Below are 27,195 nucleotides of genomic sequence, written 5' to 3'. Positions count from 1 at the left end.
GCAACCGTAACTTGTTGCTAGATCAGATAAGGTTGATGCTATATTGATGTGCATATACCAATGACTGTAAAAAATATATACGCACCGCGGTAAAGTTAGTTTGACGTTTGACATTCATTGGACATTCGATTTCAAACCAATTAAACTCTTTGTTCCTGTTTGGGCCAAAAATATACGCAGCTGTATCCTATCTATACCAAATGACTGTATAAACTCTAGACTTTACCGTAACGTAGGCCGTTAATTGAAACCACGTGACACTGGTAGTTTGAAGGGGAAAAACTCAGGATAAAACGTCCGGCTGATGAAGACGGTGCTGGAGAGACGTTATTTCTGCTCAACATGTGAGTAATGTTAACTGGTTTTCGCTCCTATAAAGCTGAAAATGATATAAGGGCTTTAGTAATATTATTTGGTGAAGCACGTTATCAAACTGGTGCAAACGGCCCTTTTAAGAGTTACACACGACGTGTCTGTTAAAAAATCCAACGTGTTTCAGGGAATAAACTGGTTTGAAATAAGTTCGTTTTAACTTTGCGGTTTACAACAAACATTAACATTGCTGTATGGAAAAATTGTAAACTCGACGGCGCCACGTTGAGCATATCATATAAGATATTATAAATTATACTTTTTTTGTTTTAAAAATCTAAACGTTAGACGTGAGGATGTAAGATGCTGATGATCATTGAAAATTTAACTGAAATCGTTTGGTTATGTAATTTTAAACTACTTCAGCCTGTTCTTTTCCGTGAAATAAAAATGTGCTCCAAATATAACGTTTAATGTTAAATTGTTGTTTATTAGCCAATAAGATATAAATATTGAACAGCATCTAATTTTCCAAGATTGAGGCCTTTGCTGAGCAAAAAAACAGTAAATCAGAAATTTCAGCAGACCATAACTAATATTCAACATGTCCCTAACGTTATATATCTGCAGAAAAACTCGCCTTGAATGTTCAGACTGAGTAACGGTACTGCTGTAAGTAATAAAAATAGAAAATAATTGGGAGGAACAAAACTGTGAAATAAAGTTTACTAATGTCACGTTAAAGCCGGAAGTTGCTGAGACTCCTTTGTTTCAGTATGGCATGCACTAAATTCCAGGGGTTTCATTACCACGACGTAAAATGGGCGTGGCTCGGTCGGTGTTTGGGAAACGCCCCCTTAAAAAAAAAACAATAATGAGAGGTCACCGATCATGCGCAGTACAGGTTCTTTTTTAGCGCGGTCATTTCAAACAGGATGATTATGGATAAAGAACCTACCGCGGTGGATAACGAGGGAAAAAAACAATCATAAAGGTTATTTTTTTGTTTTTATAATGTTATATTTTAAAGATTTCATTAGCAAAAACGGCTGACCTCGTTTTACTCCGTTTTACTGTCTCTGGGCTTTTGTACTTCCATTTTAAACCAAATAATAATGGTTGTGGTAAGATTAACCGTGTTTTTGTAGTTTAAAATATGGTATTCAGTCATGTTTAAACAAATAAATACCACATTTTCTGTAATAAATCGTGGTTAATTTTTCTTTCTCGATCTTAGTTAATTAACATAACTCATATTTATTTTCTATTTTTCATTTAAAGTCATCATACACAAAACAACTGAGATCAGGACAGGTATCTGATGTTACTGTATATAAAAGTGATCATACATGTAACCCCTGGGATCAGGACAGGTATCTGATGTTACTGTATATAATATAAAAGTGATCGTACATGAAACACCTGGGATCAGGACAGGTATCTGATGTTACTGTATATAAAAGTGATCATACATGAAACCCCTGGGATCAGGACAGGTATCTGATGTTACTGTATATAAAAGTGATCATACATGAAACCCCTGGGATCAGGACAGGTATCTGATGTTACTGTATATAAAAGTGATCATACATGAAACCCCTGGGATCAGGACAGGTATCTGATGTTAATGTATATAAAAGTGATCATACATGAAACACCTGGGATCAGGACAGGTATCTGATGTTAATGTATATAAAAGTGATCATACATGAAACCACTGGGATCAGGACAGGTATCTGATGTTACTGTATTTAGTATAAAAGTGATCATACATGAAACACCTGGGATCAGGACAGGTATCTGATGTTAATGTATATAAAAGTGATCATACATGAAACCCCTGAGATCAGGACAGGTATCTGATGTTACTGTATATAATATAAAAGTGATCATACATGAAACCCCTGGGATCAGGACAGGTATCTGATGTTAATGTATATAAAAGTGATCATACATGAAACCCCTGAGATCAGGACAGGTATCTGATGTTACTGTATATAATATAAAAGTGATCATACATGAAACCCCTGGGATCAGGACAGGTATCTGATGTTAATGTATATGATAAAGTATTTGGCACAAAAGCCGTGGGATCGGGACAGGTATCTTAAGTTATAACAGTATTAATGTAATCTGAGAGGTATCTTAAGTTAATTTGTTTAGTATAACATACACTGACTTCACATGAAACACCTTCGATCAGGACAGCTATTTAGTACTGCATATAAAAGGCATTGGACACGAAAGCCCTGCAAATACGTACAGGTATCTGAATCAAACGGCTGTTTTCACAATCTGCGCATGATCCGTGACCTATGCAAATTCACAGATAGGCCACGCCCACCCGATGACGCAGTAGCGGTTACGCTGTACTGAAACCCCTGGAAAAAAGTGCCTGCCGTTTCAGTATGTTGATGTACTTCCGCATGAAAAGGAATAATGAATATCATTCCCTCATAGCAAATAACCGATAAGATGGGGTTGGTTAAGAATATTGTGGCTGAAGCCATCAAACTGGCACCAACAGAGCAGGACATCTGCAAATAAAAAATAGCAAATAGTCAGACCCTGATTGAAAATTACTAAAACAAACTTTTTTTTAACATGAATTGATTAATTGTTCACCTAAAAAATAACATAAAATAAACAGCAAAATATTTGACACAGACTTTATAATACCAACCATGGTGTTTTTTATGATGGATAAAGCATACTCATTCAGTTTTCAATATGGATATTAATTATTTGTTGCACAACAATATTATTTAAAATGATTTATTTTAATTATTTTAAATGAACGTCCCCTATATTGGAAAGACAACTCATATTTTGAAACACAGTTATGTACAAAAAGGTGGATTGTGAAAAAAGCGATGGAATTTCATTACATCTTAATCTCACTTCATTTCATTTTACTTACCAGTTTTAGGTTTAGGTTCTACTAGGTTTAAAGCAGGGGTCACCAATCTCAGTCCTGGAGGGCCGGTGTCCCTGCAGGGTTTAGTTCCATCTTGCTTCAACACACCTGCCTGAGTGTTTCAAGTATGCATATAAGACCTTGATTAGCTTGTTCAGGTGTGTTTGATTAGGGTTGGAGCTAAAATCTGCAGGACATTGGCCCTCCAGGAACAAGTTTGGTGATCCCTGGTTTAAAGACTACAGCTGCGTCCCAAATGGCACACTATACACTATGCACTCATGCACTATGTACTTATGCACTTACACACTCAACAGGATAGTACATGTGTGTAGTGTTGTCCCAAATGGCACAAATTTTTTTTTACTAAACGGAAATTCAAACCGTTTCCCTGATGACGTTTGACAGTTGCCAAATCAGTGAAATAAACGACCGAATTATCAAATAATACCTATCGTGAGTATTGCCGCATTCACCATCGGGAGGCGATATAATCACTCTCGTAGGAGAATGTTGCTTTCTCCATCCAAAATAAATAAAGTTATCCAACATGTGCGTCCGATAGCTTCGCCCCTTCCGCTACGTAAGCAAACCTGCGGTCGTTGAGTGTGTGAAGTGTCCATCATTCCACACTTAATTTTAGCGACTGAATGAGTGCATCATCCGGGTAATTAAAGTGCACTTATTATTTAAAGAGTTTTCAGTGTGAACACACTACTTACACTATTTATACTACAAAATGGCATAGAATAGTGCATAAGTATGCGATTTGGGACGCAGCTTACCAGTTTTGGCCTCTTTATCTGAATTATTTTACCCACATTGTTTACATAACCTCTGCATCAGCAGCCACACCCCAAAGTCTCCATCTGGCTTCATAGATATGCAAATAACAAAGTGTACAAGCATGCAATGATTGGACAAACACTTTGTGGTCGTGAACCCTACACAGGTGTCAACCAATATAACAAACATTTTCTGGAAAAATTATCTTTACTTGCTTAGAGTTAACACATACTATACCTATAAAGAATCATACAGTGCAAGTGCCATGTAAGAAACAGCTATGGTTTGTGACAAGGTGGACTTTCTAATTCCTCTTTAATGTGGTTTTTGCAAAAGAGTATCATAGTTTTTATTACTGATTTAAAAAAATGCTGGGGGAAAAAAACTGCAAAACATTGTATTTTTCACTCGAGAGCTGAAACAATTTTGCTCAGTTATTATTCAATGATTGTGTGCCACAATTTCGGAGTAAAGCTGCGGTCACACTGGACTTTTCTCCACAGACTTCTATTCATACGCACGGGAATGTGTCAGACCAGAAACACAAGCTCGTGTGATGAGTTTTGCAGTTCGCTGTGTTGCAAAGTTAAAGCTTGGTGAACTCTGACCTGCATAATTGCATCACTTGACTGTGTGTGAGACCAATTGAAGATCAAAACATCACCTCTCTGGACAGGAATTTAAAACAGACCAATCGGTCAATTTTTTTTTTGTCTAATCATCTTGTTTAATTCCACCCCTTTTTACAACGCCGTACAACAGAATTTCATATGCACAAACTCTAGTGTGACCGCAGCTTACCACTATTAGGCCAGTCATGATATCTATTTTTTGTGGTACAATTTATAGCACCAAAATGTATTGTAATAATAGAAATTTTTAGGCTATTTTGACACTATAATACCATCATGCAAGTACACTCTTCCAAAGAACATTATTTTATTCTTAAGAATATTTCATTTAATCATAGTCATTTTAACGATGTAATAATTAGGTCATGGAATCAGATTGTGAACATGTATATGCTAAACAAATGAATAATAATAATTGATGTTTACAAAAAAGCAAAAAAAGAAAAGAAAAAAGTAACAGATGTATTTTCAGTCATCAGGTTCCCACATGAAAATATATACTACAGTACACAGTGTTTTTTTTTAACATACTGACACCTCCAGTAAAGATGGAGGCTACAAAATCAACTAAAATGTGGCTAGAACTGGTTATGTATGGGTGAAATATATCACATCCCCAAAAATGATTGAGAACATGTCCACATGATTTCCGATAAGTCGATATATTGACTATTGTGACAGGCCTGAATTTTATTCATAAGACAAAGTACCACAAAAGCATAGAATTATTGTTCATTTCTATCATAATAAAGCAAACTTTTCGTTTCTTCAAATGACACCACAGACAGAACACGCCATAAGAATGTCATGAGAAGTTTGTCTATAGGGGAACTTTATTGGGAATTTTAAAGCAATATTACAAGCAAAAAAAAACTAGATAAAAAAAAAAAAACACATTTACAACAGCTTTTGCAGGACTTTATAACATTCAAACATACAGATCAAGCTGGATTCAAACAAACAAAAGCCAAAAAGGGGAGAAAAAAACAAAATACTCAATCATAGGATTCAAACTTGATTCCTGGAGGGCCACAGCTCTGCACAGTCTTGCTCCAACCCTAATCAAACACAGCTGATCAAACTAATCAACGTGTTCAAGACTACTAGAGACTATTTAGCAGGTGTGAGTTGCAGCTTAACTATGCAGAGCTGCGGCCCTTCAGGAGTTGAATTTGAGATCATTGCTCAAAATATTATAAACTCAAAAATAACCTATTACTTTTAATACCACCCTGATGGTCCGGGTTTGTGGTTAGGAACCAATGCATGACCTGCCAGTGTGTTTTAGGATCTTTCCACATAACTCTTAATGCAGGAGCAAACTTGAGCTTCTCTGTCTGTCTCTGATTACTGACAGTGACTGAATAAAAGAAAACAACAACTTGGCACATCACGATCATGCCAACATAAACAAAATAATCTAAATAGTGTCCACACTCATCTCAGCTATCTCACAAACATAACGGAGAAAAAAATAATATTAAAAATAAAACAATTACACTTGGAAATACAAAATACACACAAAATGCAAAATAGGTTACATGTGGAGCATTTCCAGAGTGTATGAGCAAAACAAAGCCTTCAACTCACTAAAAGCACCATCTGCTACCAACAACACCATAAACAATGGCTTGAAGTTAACACTTGAAATGGAGCATTAATCTGATAAGAACTGCCACCGTGAAGCAGACCGCAAGCTTGAACTTAGAAACTCGAACTATCATAAATCGCCAAAGCAACACAAGCTTCTGAAGGACAAATTAAAGAAGCGACTGAGCCAGAAGGCAGTAATATATTAAAGATAAAATAGGTCTGTAAAAATGCTACAATCAAAATCTTTATTTTGTCCCACAGTTTGAAAAAGCATTGAGTATTATCTTAGCTCATAGCCATCAGCGGTATAGTTGAAAAAAACTTGCGCCTCTGCTTCAGACACAATCTGGTCAAGCAGTTTGTGTAAACCGCGTCATCTCATCTATGGATGCTTTCAGTGTGTGAAATGCTTTGCCATTGGATGTGGCAGGTGTATAAGACTTAAACAGGTTGTATTGAGGAGTTGGTGATCATTTATTTTTGCATGTGTGGTTCTGGAGGTGTGCGGGCCGCTTGTGTCCTGAATCGCTCTTTGCTGATGAAGAGTAAATAAAGTCGATGTCCATTTGAAACAGCTGAGCAGAACTGAGAGAGATGGCAGAGTTCAAATTTAGCTCCATTTGAGTTTTAAAAAATCAGCATCTCAAACGCCTTCATGTACTCTTTTACAGCTGTATCCCGTTTAGGAGCTCACCAAAACATAGATCATCCTGTAACAGAGACAGCAGAGAGAAACATTAGCACCGCTATAGGGTTTTGGAGGACATCACTTTGTTTACACCTGGTATTAGGAAGTAACCAAACACGCACTGATATGGTCCAACTAGAGATGAACAGAAATTGAAATTCAGGTCAGAAACCAAATATTTTTTATGCATTTGGCTGAAAACCAAAACTGCTTTGTAGTACTAATTTATTAAAAATACAGAAAATATAAAAGAATTGAGACTTTAAATTTAGCAAATGCAATAACAACAATTTGTTGAGAACTCATGTATGGTCAATAAAATGTTACTAAGGCTACGTTCGTTCACACTGCGAGGCTTAGTCCTCCAATCTGATTTTTGCATAGCTTTTTACACTGTTGTTTTAAATATGGCCTATAATAGATTTCCAGTGTGAACAGATCATGGTCCTTAACTACCCAACATGCGCAAAAGTACAAGTTTGAAACTTGTACAAAAATACATGTTTTGTGATGATTTGTAATAATGAGATGTATCACTGACCACTGATGTTTAGTGAAATCATCATTAGTTAATGAGCAGCCACAGATTGAACTACGAAGGCAGGGCTCACTGGTGTTAAAAATGAAAGTTTAAGTCTGATAACCTACCCTGCTGTTAAATCATGTTAATTTGTTAAAAACAGCATAGGCTTTATCCAGTCAAAACTCAAAGTGAAACTGAAACGCTGACTACCGGCAAATTGTAGGATTTTGTGTTTACCCAAAAAAAAAAAAACGTATAAAGAGCATTACACTCACTGCATTTGGTTTTGCTAATGCAGGGTTCAACGCTAAGGATATTTTCTACTATATATATATATATATATATATATATATATATATATATATATATATATATATATATATATATATATATATATGAAAATGTAAAAGTCGCATGAATTCCAACATGACAGTTCACACTGCAGTCAGCTTGCAAAACATCAGATCTGTATCTGATTTAATACCACATATGAAAGTGGCACAAATCAGCGTTGAAAAGATCAGATTCCATGCAGTTTTTCAAGTTCACACTGTCATGACAAAAACGGATCTGAGTCACGTGTAGACAAAAAAAAAAAATCAGATTCGACCACATTTGCCAGCAGAATAAACGTAGCCTGAGGGTTCATATTCTTTTTTTTTTTTCCAAACAGCAGTATAGTACTAATTTGAAAACTCAATGCATCCCTAAATCAAATGCATTTAATTGGACTGTCTCACTCAATTAGTTAAATGTTTTTAAAGAGCCTCAAAAGACCACCTACTGATCTTACATGTCATCATTAGAGGATGTGTTGACAAATGCCACTAAAACAAGGTATTTATTCTTTGCTAATTACTTCAATGTTGCTGAATTGTTTAATGTTGTAAATACTTTTCATTCATTAGCCAGCATTCTCGTAGGTTGTGTAACTTTAGTTAACTCAATAGTACTCGTATGTCATGATTTAAAAAAGTTATGTAGTAGAGTGACAATAAAAGAGAAGAGTCTCAATTAAATCTGAACAAGTGATGCATTTGAACATGTTAATACCAGATAGAAACAGTAATGCAGGTGGATACAGGATGATATAGTAATATTCTCTGCCACACAATTTTTCCAAATATTCCAGATCTTAATATTATCATTTTGTTTTTTTTCTCTTCACATTTGATAAATACAACAGTTAAAATGGTAGAGTATAAAATGTTAAAAATGCTTACCCGTAAAGATAGTAGAAGAACGAGAGGAGGTAGAATGCAAGTTTGCACCAGCCCTCCTTCTGACAGTATGCCAGAATATCTGCGTTCATTATTGTAGTGGGATCATACAAACCAGGTCCACTCATAATAGGACGGCTCATATACCTGCACACACAACCAATTGAAGTTGTACTTTAAACATTGATAATAGTGTTGATAAATCACATATTAACTTAAGAGACATGAGCTCTGCAGTGGTAGTTGATATATGGCCAACAAATTCTGAATGTGGGTTTATCTTTGATTTGCATCAAGATGAAAGCTCCACCCACCTCCAGATGTGATAGGCCAGCAGGGGTACATTGAGTCCAAGCGTCAGCCATTCAGCAGCGCACAGGAACATAACGCAGAAGAAAACATGGATGAGGTACTCCGGCAGGACGAGCTGAGGAAACCACAGAACACATGGTCAGACAGAAAACACACACACACAGATCCATCTCAGAGTTCTATTGCACCTAAAGCCTGTGACCATAGTCTAGCCAATCAGGTGTAAGAATCATTAGGATTACCCTCATCCCATGAGTGCTAGAATTTACTGATCTGCTTAAGTTCACCTAAATCTCTCTAAATCTCTGAAGAACCAGATCTGCTGAGAATGCTTGTCAGAAATCATTATTTAGAGCAAATGGATCTTTAATAAAATAACTTTGAGTAACAAATTTATATTCTATTTGTTATACATAAATTAATGAAAATATGTCTAAGGCCCACCTTCCAACTAGCATTAAAGTGCGTTTTTAGTAATCTAATTACAAGTGGTCAGCTGAGACACATTACTGTTCCCATGTGGTATAAAAATGTTCAAAAGCATCTCTTGTGACCACTTGTTCAGAATTTATCAAAACTCCATCCCTTTAATTTTGTTACTATTTTAATAGCTTTCGCTGGAACACCAAGTGTGACACGAGTAGGGATGCAACGATTATAGATTTTGGTTGCACGATTGTAGTCTGAGGAATAATCACGGTTATCATGATTATTATGCATTCGTTAATTTCAAAACACTACTAGTTTAGAAAATAACATTAAAACTCATACTTTAAACTTATTTATTGCTGCTCAGTAACCAATCAATACAGCACTAAATAATAGTAAAAAACAAACAATAGGTTCTTTCTCTTTGGACTTAAAAAGTGAAAAAAAATGTTTTTGGCATTTAAAAGTAATAATTTTACACTGAAAATAAACAGAACCATGAATGAATAAATAAAAGAATAAGTGAAAAATATATTTATTGTATTTCCCTTTTAAAGAGACTAAATGTAGTCAAAGACTGCTGAGCCTCTGTCTGAAAGACACTTTATCAACTATATTACTAAATTGTTTGGTATTTTTCCATTTTGCATTTTTTTCCTCTTTGGAGTAGAAATGTGTATATTCCATACAAAGTATGAAGCTGATTGGTTCAGTTCTTGTCATGTGACTCGCAGTGCGCTCGCAGCATTCTCTTAACTAGGTGCATCTGGAAAGAGTGAGTGGCGCCTCTATTGGAAAAAACGAACTTGCGCGCTCAAAAGACTCATCATGCCCTTTAGTAGGGCTGGGCGAAATCTAGGATTTTTCATAAAGTTTGATCGAATCACGATTTCGAATTTTTTTTTTTTTTTTGTAACTAGTCAACTTAAAACATTACAACAACATGACTGAAGTAACATTCTCTTTATAAGTAACTTGAAAAACCATCTGGTTAACGAACATTGTATTTTTAATGGCCATGCCATACATAAATTGGTCAACAAGGTGTAAATAAATGTAAAACAAATTCACGAGTTAAATATCGTTGCAGAAGATTTGAATAATAAAACATTTGTGTAAATATTGCAGTTGCAGGAATACAGGGGTATTTTTGCAAGTTTTGCTGAGCCTAGGAAAGATTGGCTGTCAGCTCGGCTTTGACTTTGACTTCTTCTGATTAAATGACAGGCTGTAATGCTGCTGCCTTTTTCTTAAAAAGATACAGTGGAAGTAAAGGACTGAACAAGGAAACTGTAAAGCCTAATTTAACCCACGGTGTGAAGTTGTGGACGTATAGCAGGTGCAAATACAAGCACCAGATGAGTGTCTAATATAAAATAATATATTTAATCTATTTTTCTTTTCCCCCCTTTAAAATATCAATCATTTGATGTGCTTTGCACCACTCTCTGTATTATGCTGCCTGATTAGTCTAGTTTTCAACTAGGTCCGCTAAACATCATGGGGGCGGGTACTTTCATTTTCACTGCTATAGCTGTCAGCTGCTCACCTCTGCTCGTGTTCAAACCAAAAAATCAGCGTGGTTCGAACTAAGATCGACACGGTTTTTCACATGGCAGGTTTTTACGTCCTTCATACATGTTGAGATCGAGTTTATCGACTCAATGAGGAAATATGTCTTGACAATCCACACAGACGTGACTTAGTAAAGCGTTAAGTCATGTAGGATTTTACTGCCCACAACTTCATGCATTGGGTTAAATTAGGCTGTCCAGTCGCTGTGTTCAGTCCGTCACTACCATGATTGAAACCCAGACAGGCAGTCAAGCAGGTTGCACACCAGAAGCGCCGCAAAACGTCGACATGATTCACATAATATTTACCATGAAACTAATATGGCGCTCTGTGGCGCAGCTGAAATATGAACTGAGTGTTGAATCGTGGCTGGGCGGCGCTGGTGTGTGTAAAGAAACTTGTTTAGAATTCTAAAATCCATGGCGCTGCGTGGTGCTGCCTCTCATACAGAGAGTGAACCAAAGCGCATTGGTGCCATTATAATGTATCAAATATTTTTATAAAAAAAAAAAAAAATCTCAATTTAATATAAAATTAAATCGTTGTCAAAACGTAAATTCGAATTAATCGCCCAGCCCTACCCTTAACGCTGGTTTGTACTTCTGCGTCAACCGTCGAGCGATCAGCATGACCCACGGCACCTGCCTTGCGCATAGTCGTGCATTTATACTTCTGCGTGCTGTTTGAATTGCTCTACAATAACACTTCAGAAACGCTAGCTGACAGTGAGGTTATGTACCTTTTATGTCAAGTTTCTTCGCAGGCATTTTGTTTTTTTCTGAACACCACCTTAATGTACAAGTAGCTCAAATTCACTTATTGAGGCGGGAACCAGCAGAATAAATCAGCCTTTTGTTTAGAGCCTCAGCCAATGTTAATCCCGTGTGTGTGGATATTAGTCTCTGTGTACAAGCTCGGAACTTTAAACTAGCACACAGTTGATGTAACTTTTATTTGCTGCAGTTTTGTTCTGTGCAGAAACGCAGTGTTGAGAAGCCTTTACGATTAATTAACCGTCAAGAATTAAAGTGTGGTTAATAGTGAAATCGGTTAATCGCTGCATCCCTCAACACGAGTAATATTGTATGAACGAATATGTTATTCAGATGGGAGCCCAATTTTAAAATGTTACCGTTTTTTTACATTATAAAAAACACATAAACAAAAAAAAAACAAGTGACCTTAACTAACTTAATATTGCACATTACAAAAATCCCTATGTAAATAATGAAAAAGATATTAGTTTAGACAATCCTGTATCCATTTAAGAACTTAATAGGATATTTAAAATGTAAACAAGGGATGTCAATTAATTCTACTCAATGTCCTCTGAAAAAGGGCACTCATCATATTATCATATCTTCTAACACACTGAGATCTGAAGAGTACACCATACCACATCTGCTTTAGATTTTGTTAAATACAGAGTACCAAGTTTGACTTAGGCAAATAGAACATCTGGCCATTAGCAAATTACTGTAATTAAAAAAAAAACGAGTCAACATTAATTGCACCCCCATACCCCAGACTTAAAACAAAAGTATGGGAACAGAGGCAGGATTGTGTTTTACACAGGGATACAATGCCAGGCAGTGTGAGAAAGGCAGCCATGCTGAGGGAGGGAGCAGCCACAAGGACCCCAGGCTGCCCCTACCATGCCTGATAGTAACTGTTAAATGAGGACAACACACGAAGCCCATGCAAGAAGACAGTAAACGTGTATTGTATTCTGCTTTTAACCAACACAAACACATCGTTTCAAAATAAATTCAAACTTGATGGTGATTTTGAAGTAAAATTTAAGCATTTACTTCGGAGTGATCAGACGCATCCATTGATAAATACCCAGAAGATCCAAAAAGTATTGCTCAACTGTGGATTAATGTGCACCAAATGTGCTCACTTCTAAACCCTCTCTTCTTTTACATCCATCAGATACAGAATTTCTCCTGAATGATCCTAATGGTACAGCTCTTTAGAAATAGACTTTCTAAGCGAAACATTATAAATGGAGTTAGTCGCTCTGGGTAAAGAGCAAACGGAGGGGGGCGGGACAAAACGGCACATGCATGTTTTGAGCATTTGCAAGTCTTTTCAGTTAACACTTTTGCCTTTCCTACACTCAAATCTACACCTGTGCAGATGGCATCTGTTCCTCCACCCAAACCCACAGTAACGGACTAAAACCAGCCAAACATGAGTGAGATATGAGCAACCCTGAAGGAGCTAGCTTTGGTTTGATCAGTCGGGCAGATGTGATGGTGTCTGCATGAAAGACGACCTCTGAAATCAAGTAGTCTATCTGGCATATTCTAGGTCTCGTCTCCCTGCTCAGTTAGTTAACTGAAAAGACATTTGTAAACACTCCGCTCGTGCACACAGAGAGACTGTTACTGATCTTAAGCTGAATTCTGGTACCAACCTTCAGAGCAAGCCTGACCCTTTTAATTTTTTTCACCCTGTCAACTGTCTTTGAGCCAATCAGAGAAAACAAAAAGGTAGAAAGCAAATATTAAGAAAATAAAATACACAAAATGCAAATCAGATTATTCGAACCAAAGTAGTGTTAGTGTTGGAAAGCAACATTCACTGCAGATGATTTAATCAATTAGCAGAACAGTGTCGTGATAGTAGAGAAGAAACAGGAGTGCATGCATCACACATTTTTATCTTTTGAGCACTTACCGGGTTTAAAGTGTTACACTGGTCTATAGGATTCTTATAGTCAGTCTTCAGCTCATCAAATGCAATTATCTGAAAAACAGGGGGAAAAGTTAAGCATTCTCCAGTAAACATCACTTAGCTTGTCTAAACTTATTTTGAATAATTTCTAATAATTCAGAATAATTTACACAAACTTGATATAATAGTAACGTACTACTGTATGCTAATTACATTTGAGGAACGCAGTAATGTAACGGATTACAATAAAATTGTGTAATATGATTACAGTTGCTAAAGTCAATGTAATTGCGTTTATTACGTTACAAATTTAGTTTCTGTAAGAGAATTTTTAAAATGCAATGAACACTAAAATGGTTGTGGTTGTTTTCTCAAGTAGAAATACAGACATTTATTTCATTGAGCATAACAACATAAACATTGCTGTGAAAATGCAGTCTAAAGAACTTTCCACTGCTTTTAACTCAACCAGCAACTTGTTCAAGCACTTGAATAGAAACATTCTACGATAATGCTTGTCAGAGTTGTCACCAAGGAGGACACCGGTGCCCAGAAACACAACGCCCAAACTCAGCCTAAACAGACTAAATTGAAATTCTTTGAGCAGGATTGGGAGAGAAGGTATATTCTGATTGTTTAGAGAAGCGTAGCTGCTTATGGGGCCGTTCACATGTTTAGTCTTTTGTGTGTGCTCACATTTCCCAGGCGCACTCAGTTGAAAACCAGTGAGTCACATGACAACTGACCAATCAGCTTTATGCTTTAAAATATACATTTTGGTAGACTAATTACCTCAGAGTGCTTTCACACCTGTGGATCGATTCTTTGTCCCGAAACAGGGATTAAATTTGTTACAATGTTGCACTTTGTTCTTAGTGCGGTTCACTTTCACACGGCAAAGTTTCTAAACAGACCAAAATGTAATGTGTTTTTTACTTAATGCCATGTCAGCAATCAAGGCTATTTTCATGGCAGGAACCTTTCAATAATAAATATACAATTTAAAATCAACAAACAAATGAGTACATAAATTAAATAAGATTTTTAGTGTTGATGCATGATAAAAATTCTAAAAATCTTTTCTGGTGTCACTGTTAAAAATGTCCTCAAGAGTTCATTTCATAAGAAAGTCTTCTATAACCATTAAAAGCAGGACAGTCCAGTAAAATGTGTTTTATAGTAAGGGGAGTTTTGCAGTACAAACACTGAGTAGGGTTTTCAAACAGACCAAAATTGCTTAAACAAATCACGCGAGTCCCGATCAGCTGTCATGTGTCCTTATTTTAATTCATGACGATGAGGTAATAGGCTTTACATTTTAGAGAGAAATAAGAGATTAACCAAGACTGCTGTTCTGTCAATTTTCCTAACAGATAAAAAGCTCTCGTTAATAGTCAGCATGCTTTCACTTTTGTTTTTGACATGAAACACACATTTGGTGGTAGGAATGACATCTCGCCCTACTCATAATTCTCTCTTCATATAGCCATTTATGCATATTACATATCCATAATACACTGTGATATAGCCTGGTTCGGATCGTATTACTTTCTCATGACAATCGATCTGCTCCAGAGTTCGTTTCAATCAAGCCGAGACCACCTCATTCAGGCGAGCTCAGACCGATTGTTTTGGCGCAGATCCGAGCGCCATTGCTGGATTCACATATGCTAAACAAACCGCGATAACTGGGGAAACTCACTAGGTTCTGAAACAAAAGTCTAGGTGAGAAAGCACCCTCAGACAAACAGAAAACCCACTATACTATAGATGTAAATGTTTACAGTATACAGTTTTCTTCTAAATGTCCTCTTTTGTGTAAAAATTAAGTGAATGATGAGAGAAGTTTTGGTCTTTTGAATTTGTCAGGCTGCTGTGATCAAACCATTGTAATGTTTTTAGTGAATATTAAATTACTGAAAGAGCTGCTGTTTATTTTGTAATTTATAGGTATATTTTATGTTTGAAAAAATACTACAAAAGTAAAGTAATTAATAATCCTATTACTTTTTACATGAAGTAACTAGTAATGTAATCAGATCACAATTTTCCAGTAGTAATCAGTAATTTGTAATCTATTACTTTTTTTTTTAAAGTAACTTACCCAACACTGATAGTGATATATGGACCGCAAACAAAGAAGCTTTACATCTATAAATTTTCAGAAAGATGAACATTTTACTTTGAGATCAACACTTAAAGGGTTAGCAGGAAGTTAGATTATTATTAGGTCACTACATATAAATGCCAAATTTAATATTATTACATGCACTTCCCAAATTCCTCCATGATGAATTGAATGCAATTAACCAGGGCAGCAATGAGATGTCCATGTGTTGTCTATCTCTAAAGCAGGTTATTACCAAAAGTCATTAGTGAACCAGCTAAAATAACTGAACAGTGGCTTTCTTCTGTTCACAACTCAATGTGACTCCTATATTAAGAACAACAACAAGTTTTGTCTAATTCTAACATGCTAAATCCCAAAGAGGGCAGTCAAACCTAGACTAACGGGTTAAGGGCATGACAGATCTCACAACATAAACTTTTAGATTTTAGTTATTCGTTCATGCGTGTTGATTTTAGCATCAGTTGTGATTTGATTTATGACTAATCTGTCACACATGCACGAGAACCAAACGGGAGCGCGCGCCCCATCCGCCCTATTCCCCAGTAATTGTTATAATGTATAAACAGGTTAACATATATAACAGGTAGTGAATTAAAGAAAGCCAACTCTGTAAACAATGCGTTTAAAAACACATGAGTGCCACCACAATAAACATCTGTAGTGGTGATAATATTGGGTGTCACCAGCTTGCGGTCGTGCCATTCATTCACGGTTGCTTGGCGCCCTGCTTTATATTTAACTAAAATCCCCACGCGTCTAGTATCTTTGTGTTCAGTACATCGCCGAGTCCGATGGAGTACATTCAAAACACTTACATGCCAAATAGCGAAGAAAATAAGCGCCGCCGTCAGCAAAAGCGCCAGCATATAACAAAAGGCCGCGAATGTGAACGCCATTTTTCGCTCATGTGGAATTATCCAGACCGACGACTGCGGTGACGTTGAGACAGCTGTATGTCACGTGACTGAAAAAGTCACATGGATATTAGAAAACACGCGAGATCAGAGGAAGAACAAAATAAACAAGTACTTTGTGTGTATCGGTGGACAAAAGCACAGTTGGACAATCTTCATACAGCTGTTTACTTTATATTCTTCATGTGCTCTTAAAGGACACGTCTCTCAATATCTAAAAGAATACAATAGTACAAAATAATCTATAGATAAGTAGACACACACACACACATATGTATGTATGTATATGTATGTATGTATATGTATGTATGTGTGTGTGTATATATATATATATATATATATATATATATATATATATATATATATATATATATATATATATATATATATATATATGTCTTTCTGCCCCATTCTGTGTTTAGAAAACATGTATTATGTGATGATATATTATCCAGAATTACAAATTCAGGTATTCAGACTACAAATGTTTAGTGAAACCATGACTTTAAAAAGTATAAATAGAAATATTATTATACTTATTATTGCAGCTGAAAGGACATCCGCTGCATAAAACAAATGCTGGATAAGTTGGTGGTTAATTCCGCTGTGGCGACCCCAGATTAATAAAGGGACGAAAAGAAAATGAATAAATTATACTTATTATAAAGAAAATGTAAATACATTTGCCTGATTTTTGTGAAATTAAGTAATTCAGTTGAATGTCGCCTGTGACCACATCATACAAATCATTCCGACATATATTCAGACTCAAGAAATGTAAAGTCAGCAAATAAAGTTACTAAAACAAGACAAACTAGTTGATAGCATTTTCATTCACTGCTGCAAGATGAAAAAATGACAAAAAATTGTCTGGTGGTGAATGTTTGTTAAGGGTTTGATTCATTAAATTTTCACCAGACAGATAAATTCAAAAGCTCATGAAAATGACTGGTTTAATATTGTTTTATACAGAACAGATGTCCCACAGGGGAACAAGCATGGCCAAATCAATTTGTTTGTGTCTAAGGCAATTACATTTTCTCACCTAGCAGATATTTCCTGCCCATTTTTGGGGATGTTAACTTAAGGAAATCAATGTATTTTTATGTAGTTCTCAATACTCTTTCCAAATAAACTAATAGACTAAGATTGATTTAAAGCAGTGTTTCTCAACCACGTTCCTGGAGGACCACCAGCTCTGCACATTTTCATGTCTCTTTAATCAAACACTCCTGATTCAGATCATCAGCTCATTAGCATAGACCAGGGGTGTCCAAACTTGGTCCTGGAGGGCCGATGTCCTGCATAGTTTAGCTCCAACTTCCCTCAACACACCTCCCTGGAAGTTTCTAGTATACTTTGAAAGAGCTTGATTAGCTGGTTCAGGTGTGTTGAATCGAGGTTGGAACCAAAATATTCAGGACACCGGCCCTCCAGGATCAAGTTTGGACAGCCCTGGCATAGACTTAAAGACCTGTAATGGCTGTGACAGACAAAAGGAGAAATTTAAAACATGCAGTGCTGGTGGGCTTCAAGAATGTGGTTGAGAAAAACTGATTTAAAGTATCCTGAAAGACTTTTTTAGAGCATTTTCTTTGTGTTTGTTTATTTTCCTTCAGCTTAGTCCCTTATTTATCAGAAGTCACACGATGGCCAATTTAGTTCAATTTACTTATAGTGTATGTCTTTGGACGGTAGGGGAAACTGGAGCACCGGGAGGAAACCCACACGAACATCGTAAGAACATGCAAACTCACTAGAGAAACAACAACTGGCCCAGCCAGGACTCGAACTAGCAACCTTCTTTCTGAGGCAACAGTGCTAACCACTGAGCTACCTCATTGAATTCAAGTAGCTTTGTAAAGTGCCACAACCAACCCCAAAAAACAGTGAAGAAACTTTGTGTATTTTTCCCTTTGCTTACTTTACAAATAATCAAAACACACCCTGAACATGATCACACTTAACCCACATTACAATTATGAGGTTTAAAACAAAAAACGTATAAATATTAATCAAGAACACTCCAGTTAGGCACACGGTCAATTTTACAAAGGAAAAAAACCTTCTATTTAATTATTCAAAACAGCAGACAAATGTAATCGAGAAACATACCGAAAGGTTATCCGTTGTTTCAAGAGAGAACTTGACTTATAAATGATCAGGAAAAGCATCTTCAGTCGTTAAAAATTAGATGTTAGACACATACACAGTTCACTACTGTACTGGACATATCATGAGATGTCCACATCATACAAACCATCAAAGTGAGCAGTTGGTGTTTTATAGGAAACGGCACTAATAATCACAGGTGTTACAGGATCTACAGATGTACAGAGATGAGCCTGACCACAATAGAGCTCACAGATTCTGAAAAAACATAACCTGTAAAGGTATTACTTACAGAAACCATAATACCATCACTTTCTCCAGCTATTCCTGTTATTCTCTTTAGCTGTAAACATTTAAGCAATTTCCAGTGTTTGCATTTCGACTATAGAATGATTGTATTTGCATAAAGATGGAAATAGCGGTGCTCGCATAAACATAAGAATAGTGAAAAATGGCTTTAGTTGGACAATGAGAAAAAGTATTTTAGTATAACAAACTGAGCATTCATGAGACAATGCCAGTGGCTTAATAACACAATAGCACATCTCTGCCAGTGTACATCTAAAGTTACACATTTCCAAAAAAACTGGGACAGATTTGTGCTTAAGGACATCTGGGTGACGTATACCAAAAACAAGATACAATAAATCAAGAAAACTGAGTCCCAGAACATAACTGATTTGAAGAGATTTGCTTGTCACAGACTTAAAAAGGCAAAACAGTAGGAATTTATGGCATTCAAGACAATAATTCAGAAGCGCTCTCTCCCAAAAATATCAGTGAGAATTCTGACTCCACCACCTACCATTACAATTCAACACACATCAAAACAGAATAGTCAAAAATTGGTCAAATTCAAGGTAGAAAATAAATGTACAGAGGATGAAAATAATCGGGGCTTGTAATATCATGCCTTTACATGAAGAATTCTGGGATTTTACAACCCAAAAAGGCGAAACATATCACATTAGTTTTTAAATCTCATTGCTTTTTCGTCTGTCCTGAAGGTCAGTAAGATTGGACCACCTGTGCAGGCCAGTGCAATCTTAACTGCTCAAGGACGAGAGTGAAATGATTCTTTTAAAATCCAATGAACAGTTCAGGCTACTTATGGAATTTGCTTTCATATTTTCAATCCTTTGCACCTCAAATCATCTTAAACTGGTACAGGCAGGTTTAGAGTTTGGGCAGAAGCATTCAAACATACACAAACAGACAGTATCAGATGGACTATGGTGTTTGCTCCAGTTGGAGGTGATGGTCCCACCTTGGTCACTCTTCAAACACGAGCGTTAGTGTGTTTCAGATCGGTCTTAGCGAAAGAATCCTAGTTTCTCTCGGAGCCACTCCTCTGTCAGGTCTTCAGTGTTACGGATCTCAAACACCTGAAAGAAAACAGATGCAGACAAATTTTTAAAAGACACACAGTTGAAGACTAAATTATTAGCCCTACTGTTTTGTTTCTTTTTCAAATATTTCCAAAATGATGTTTGACAAGGAATTTTTCACTATTTCCTAAAATATTTTTTTTACTGGAGAACATCTTGTTTGTTTTATTTCAGCTAGAATAAAAACAGTTTCAATTTTTTAAAAACTAATTTTAAGGTCAATATCATTAGCCCCCTCAAACAAACCACTGTTATACAATGACTTGCCTAATTACCCTAACTAGCCTAATAAACCTAGTTAAGTCTTTAAATTGCACTGAGCTAAATACTAGCATCTTAAAAGATATCTAGTAAAATATTAAGTTCTGTCATCATAACAAAGATAAAAGAAATCAATTATTTAAATTATTTAAATCATCCATTCATTAATTTAACCCTTTATCATCAATAACACCCATTAGAAATGAGTTATTAAAACTATTATGATTAAAAAGGTATTGAAAAAAGTCTTTCCATTAAACAGAAATGGGGGGGGGGGGTGTACAGGACGGCTAATAATTCTGGCTTCAACTGTTTTTAGAAAATATCTAATAAAAAAAATTTCAGATAGGCCTTTGTAAAATGAAAGTTTAATATGGCTTTAAAACGGTTTGATTTATGTATTGTATATAGCTAAATTGGTTTAGCTTTTGTTAGTTTTATATTGGTTTATTTATTTATGTGATTTTATTATATCCGATATTTGTAATTCTTTAATTTATTTCAATATAGCTTAAGTTATTTTATGAAGATATCACTATTGTTTTAAGTCTACAAAAGTGGAAACATGAGGGCGATTATACGCAAAAAGACCCCAGCATATAAGGCTAGATGTTTTCTTTCCCTTTTTTTTATTTGTTTGGCGCATGTACTCATGTGCGATCGGAAAACTGTGTCCGCACTCCATCTCTCCTTTCACTCCGCCCCGAAGCCCCAGTTGGCCTTCTTTGGCCCAAGGTACCCGCTGGCCCCAAGAAAGCCCCGCTTTGGCCTGATTAGGCCCCGGAAGTGACAGTGAAAACGTGACTGGTCTTGGCTCACTTGCTTTAGGCGCGATTGTGGAAACACGGCTAAAAATCATATAAAGGGGCTCTGAGATCAGGTAGGTCTCGAGAGCTTCCATTAGAAAAGAGAGGAAAAGGAGGAGATGGGGTGGAAGGGGGATTCTTCCAAAACAAAGATAAGGCAGTGGGGTAAAATCAGTCTATTTATTGTAAGCTTGTATTAATCTGATTACTGATTAAAGATGAAAATGCAGCAGTGCTCAATCATATCACATGCTCCTCTTGAAATTAGCTTATGAAACTTCACTTAATTCATTCTAGTATTTTCCAGAAAAAGAAACTTTACCAGTAAACAAACATTACCAGTAAATTCCTAGCTTAATTCAAATTTTAAGTCAAATCTATATAGTCTCTAGCGTTGAATCACGTCAGTCTTTTGCATGTTAAATTTGCATTAGTTTGAGTGCAAAGTTGATTGCTGCATTTCATTAAAGCCCACTAGTGTTTCTAATAATAATGGTTAAGAAGCTCTACATAAAGCCCCTTTAAAAAAAAACAACTACCTTACTGTGTGTGTTAGTACCAAAAATTATAGAATACACAAGACATGTCACTCATATGGTTTTGAACGGGGAAAAGTGTAACGGTCAATATGGCTAATGAAGCCCCACGTACTGTACTAGTACAGGAGCCAATTAGCGATCGCTATAGACTGATTTTTCACCAGATGTGTACTTTTACGATAGTTTGATGGTCAACAAACACACTGGAATTTCAGCAAATACTTGCTTCACAGACATAAGTATTATATCCACATAAAGCTTGAAATCTGTACTTTTAAATGAACAAAACAAAAGTTTCCTGTTTTTGTAATCTGTATAAAACGAACACATTGTACAGTGCATCCTGTTAAACGCACATCCCTGTCATTTCTGGAGGAGGTTCGATTTTAAGACCAAGCTGTGAATTACTTCAGAAGAGCAGCGCGATCAGACGATAAACGAGGTTGGTGTTGTGATCTCGTTCCTTTTGAGTGTGCGTGCGCATTAGCTCAGGCACCCTGAAAACAAGCCACTTTTGTTTGATTCTGCTGTTTAGAAACAAAACTTATGAGACGGTTGTTAAAGTTTATTGGTTATTCCAAATATGTAATGTAATCATGAGCTTGGCAAACAGTTTTGAAGAATAAGATGTTTCCCCATTCAGACAGAATGCCCGAGCATACTACCCGAGAGGTGTTTCAAAGATGGCCGCTGAGTGAAATGACTTGTCTTAAAGAAACTTTATTTGTACTCACCTTGGTCAGTTCAACTGTCTGTACCAGTTTGTTTTTGCTGCCAGCATACATCATCTGCTGCTCAGGTTTGCATCCTGGGAAATAAAATTTTGATTTTAAACACTCGAAGATCATTGATGGAGGATATGCATGCAGAGTTTTAAATTGAAACAAATAAAAGCTCTCTCATCATAATGAAGGGCTAATGGGTGCTTGTATTTTATATTTACCAACAGGACTAGAGAAGATGAAACACAACGGATAGGACACTCTTCCATCGTCATGTTGGTACTTATAGCTGTAGACTACAAATGTGTCACTTATGTTAAGGAATCTAATAATTGATCAATGTTGAATGTGTTGAACGTTTTTTTTTTAGAGTTAAAATCATAATACAACACAAAATGAGTTTGTTTTAGTGAAGGATATCTGGGCTGTCTTTCTGGCAGCTCATTCTTCAAGTCTTCAGGAGAAATGTCCTGTAAGAAGAAATCAAAAACTGGTTTAAACCTCTGAGTTGTTCATATGTAGCTCCACTAGAAAATCGCACATTATCTATTCATGCAATAACGGTGGTCATGGTGGTAACTGTGTAAATGTACCTCATGCTCCTCCTCCAGGATTACCAGCTGTTTGTCTTTGTCAATCTTCACTGCAACCAAAGGTGTAACAGCAATATCAGCATTCAGTCCCCACAATACATGAGAAAATGTAAGCATGTGAAACGCTGAGTGTGTAGAAGTTTTATTTTAGTTCAACTCACTGATAATGGCGGCATTATTAGTTTCCTTCCTGAAGCGGAAATCACGCAACTTTTTCACCAGGTCCTCGTCCACCTCACACACAACTAATGACTCACTCTGCAAACACACACATTGAAGACAGTCAGATTAAATGACAAGCATTTGAATTAAGAAATGGCCAGAAAATATATTTACTAGAACACTTCAGAAGGCTGGTTTTAACATTTGTTATTGAGTATAATTTATATATCATCTATGTGCAAAGACAACTATGTTTTCTTTACTATTTACATTTAGAGCCACACTGAGATCATACTATTTGTAGGTGTGAACCATATAGTCATTTACAAATTAAAACTGTTAAAGAAAAGCTTGAGAAGGCACTGAATCTAAAAGGATATTTTCTTGGGTTACAGCCACACAAATTTTGGAAAGATAATATTTACCACTCAGACAGGTATGCTGCATGCAGTTATTTTCATGACATGAGATCTCGGATTAAACATCATTTGTAGTTCAGAGATTCCTTTTTATAAGGAAAAAGTCTCAGCTATATGCAAATTTACTTATATTTGTTTTTTTAACAACTATAAATATCAATTATTTACTCAGTCATATCGATATCACAAATATCTCTATAAATAATCAAGACAGGGCCTTAAAAATGTGGATCCAAAAGGAAAAGTTAGTTCAGAAAAAGGCTCCCAAAGGATGTCGAGATAGCAAATTGTATTTACACTCCTATATTAAGTATATTGTTTATACTTCTTGAGTTGTAAACATGCAAACAACAACAAACCAACACTTGTTGCACATATGTGTTGTCAAATGTTTTTGGGTTTTTTTTTAAGACTAGCCATGACCAGTAAAAGTCTTCTTGATCCTGCAGCTGGGAATCCCATTTGTTCATGGTTCGCTTAGCATTTACGCTGGTATTTTAAGTCAAAACTTCAATTCCTTTCTAAACAACCAAACCTTTCTCATTGTATGTGCTGACAACTCATGAAGAGCTTATAAAATACATACACACAAACAAAAATCTACAGTGGGAATGGTATTATTATGATTTTATTTAGGCAACTAGTGACATTATCTTCTATTTTAGATTTGTTTGGATGTTTTTGATCCATGACGCATTCATATTTTTATTGAACCACACAATGGTTCTTTTTTGGAGGTTTGTTTTATTGCCATTTTTGTTTTTATATGATAGGACGGTGTGATCACAGGAAATAAAGTTGAAGAGAGAGTAAGGAATGGGATCAGGAAAGGTCAATGAGTTGGGACTCGAACTCGGGATGCTCATGGCACTGTTGCCATAAAGGTCAGCACACTAACCATTAGGCCTTAAGTGCCAACAGTAGACCTATGCTGTATCTGAAATCACCCCTAATACCCTCATTCACTATTCCCTACATTAGTCCACTAATATAGTCCATGGAACAACTATATTGGATGAAACGAGTCAGTGAATCAGAGCACTCAGGGCACTGGAAGTGATGCCTTTTTGTTTGTGTTTGCTGGTTGATAAATCTCTCAGACAGATTAGATTTTCAACTTCATGGTCAGTCCCTTTGATAGTTATTTAACATTACACTTTCTGTTAGTAATGAAACCAAGTATTTTGATTTCTGTCATGTATACAAACGTTATTTCGCTTAATTAATATTTTATTTAGAATTTTACATCAATTATCAATAGGATTTCGCTTTAGATGCCATCTAGTGGTCAGAAGCGGAAATTCATTCAGCCTGGAAACTCGCGGAATAAGGTCTGTCTGTGGACTGCAAGACAAGGGTGTAACTTGTGGTACGTTCGAGGCGTAACTTGAAGTTATGGAGACATGTCAAAACTATGTTGTCGGCAAGATGGCGCTGTACATCTTACACTTAACATTAACACCTACTCTATACCTAAACCCAACCATCAAAGATATTAACTTCTATACCTAAACCAACCATATACAAAACCATCATCGTTACTAACGTCTTTACCTTCCCAAACTCTAAACCCAACCATCACAGTTTTTAACGTACAGCTGTGAGTTGCTGAGATTTTCACAACTGTCATGACAAAACTGACGAAGTAGTGTGGAGGGGAGTTGCATGGTGGAGTTGCGAAATGAATGAATATAATAATACATCAAATATATAGGTTGTGAATACATTTAGAAAAAAACTCATGAAAAGATTTGGTAAAAATGTTCTCTGGTAAGTATTTCTGGTATCTTGCCAACAACACCTTGCTGTGACTTTTTGTACTGTTCAATGGGATCTCGATAACTGCAAGTTACGCCACTAACTTACTACATTGTTACTCCCCTTCATCTTACACCCCCGTCTTGCAGTCCGCAGACAGATTTAATTGAACTTGCGTGCATTATGGAGATTCCTAGCTGTTAAATGTATGGATTGTAGACTCGTTATGCTGTACATTGTGGGATTGATTGAGTTCACTATCGTTTCGGACACTATAAATTGCACTAATTGAGGGTATAGTGGGTGATTTCAGATCTTGGTCTGCTTGTGGGCAGCGTTCACACTTATTTAAATAAGCAGCACCATCAGACAGAAAAATCACAGCAGATTCTACTTTAATGGAACCAAACCTGCCCTGTGTGAACACACCCTTATAGTAACATCCAACCAAGGAAACTATACTATATTCCTTAGGATTGTGAAAATATAATAACAAACTTTAATTCATAATCTGCTGGTTTACTCTGACCCCACAGCACCCAGATGGAGGGTGTTTCACAACAATGAAGGGCTCACAAAACTCAAGCACCATGAAAACTGGTGTGGGTCATCACACTGATGTCATCAGGAGGGACAATGACGTTTCACGTTGCTGATATGGTGGAAAAAGTGAGCAAACGTGTTTTGACGTGCAGTGCTGGTGGAATGCAAACAGTCCACCTTTATTTTATTTCACCGTTTGCCATTTCTGCTCTGAAAAAAACATTGTTTAACCGTGGTTCGACGTGCCATTCATATCAGAGGATCCTCGCCGGCTGTTTGTCGCTCAGCAGATTTTCCAAATTTCCCTGAAATCCTGAAGTGTGAGCACGTCCCTGCCCGCGACAGGAAATGAGAAATCCCCCGGAGCCGCCGGAATTCCATCATATCGCAATTATGTAAGGCGACCCTGACCCTTTCAAACCCTTAACGCAGCTTCAGTGTAAATGTAACGCCAAATGCGCCTTTTATGACTACTTTATTGAGTCGCTGAAATGCAGAAAAGGGTTTGACATGCAGCTCATCACAAAGCATTGGGTGGAACTGCAACAGGGCTCAGGAAAAAACAGCCCGTCTAAACATTCACGAATCGCAGACCCCTGGAGCGTACAGCGACATTTGGATACCCCTACGTGTTATTTTACAGGCTATAATTCAGCCCCGTCATTAAAATCCTTTCATTAATCCAAGGCAGTTTTTTGTACTCACCATTTTCACAGACAGCACGAGCTCAGCAGTGCAGGAGTTCTACCGTGCCGAGTCTCGTGACGCTCGTTTGTCCAATCAGAGCGCGGAAACGCTCTAGGATATGCATAACAGGCTGTTCCAGGATCAGCTCTTTCTCCTGTGTCTGACTCTGATCCCAGAACAGCGATGTTTCGACACGAACTCGGACTGATGCGCGAGGAAAGAACTATCGGATGTGTGTTTCTATCTCTCCAGCCCTGCGGGGAAATGATACACGTTGGTTGTTCGCTCAGAATAAATGAACTAAGTAGTGCATGCCATTCAACAAAACTGGCTTATGTCAGCGGTTTTCAATGCTTCACTATGTATCCATATACTAACATGTTATACATTATATGAACATTATACACGCCTCTAAGATAGTACTGTACTAAGTTAAACAGAAGTGTTTCGGACGGTTTTCTTCAAATAGTACTGTATTAAAATGTAAGCAT

At 36.6% G+C, this 27,195-nt stretch overlaps 2 protein-coding genes and 1 long non-coding RNA gene across 5 annotated transcripts; 1 reads left to right on the top strand and 2 right to left on the bottom strand.

The window, feature by feature from the left end:
* Positions 1 to 239: 239 nt before the first annotated feature.
* On the top strand, positions 240 to 27,195 carry LOC141377038 (uncharacterized). The gene is made up of 4 exons (XR_012388839.1): positions 240 to 344; positions 8,969 to 9,121; positions 24,490 to 24,600; positions 26,011 to 27,195. It is a non-coding gene; the product is annotated as an uncharacterized lncRNA (long non-coding RNA).
* On the bottom strand, positions 5,463 to 16,742 carry cnih1 (cornichon family member 1). Of its 3 annotated transcripts, none has more exons than XR_012388528.1 (6): positions 16,616 to 16,733; positions 13,673 to 13,741; positions 8,986 to 9,098; positions 8,675 to 8,818; positions 5,804 to 6,950; positions 5,463 to 5,684 (listed from the first exon to the last, which is right to left on the bottom strand). XR_012388528.1 is itself a non-coding variant. In NM_001033106.1 (5 exon segments), coding segments are annotated over 5 exon segments (435 nt in total). In that variant the 5' UTR covers positions 16,697 to 16,742; the 3' UTR covers positions 5,463 to 6,922.
* On the bottom strand, positions 18,757 to 26,828 carry gmfb (glia maturation factor, beta). Its single transcript, NM_213110.1, is given in 7 exon segments — positions 18,757 to 20,211; positions 22,555 to 22,628; positions 22,764 to 22,846; positions 22,963 to 23,012; positions 23,136 to 23,185; positions 23,297 to 23,393; positions 26,723 to 26,828. Coding segments are annotated over 7 exon segments (429 nt in total). The 5' UTR covers positions 26,726 to 26,828; the 3' UTR covers positions 18,757 to 20,139.

This window comes from Danio rerio, chromosome 13 (assembly GCF_049306965.1).
Source record: "Danio rerio strain Tuebingen ecotype United States chromosome 13, GRCz12tu, whole genome shotgun sequence".
Taxonomy (NCBI): Eukaryota; Metazoa; Chordata; class Actinopteri; order Cypriniformes; family Danionidae; genus Danio; species Danio rerio.
Note: the sequence above shows the minus strand (reverse complement) of the source record. Positions and strands in the feature narration are given on the sequence as shown.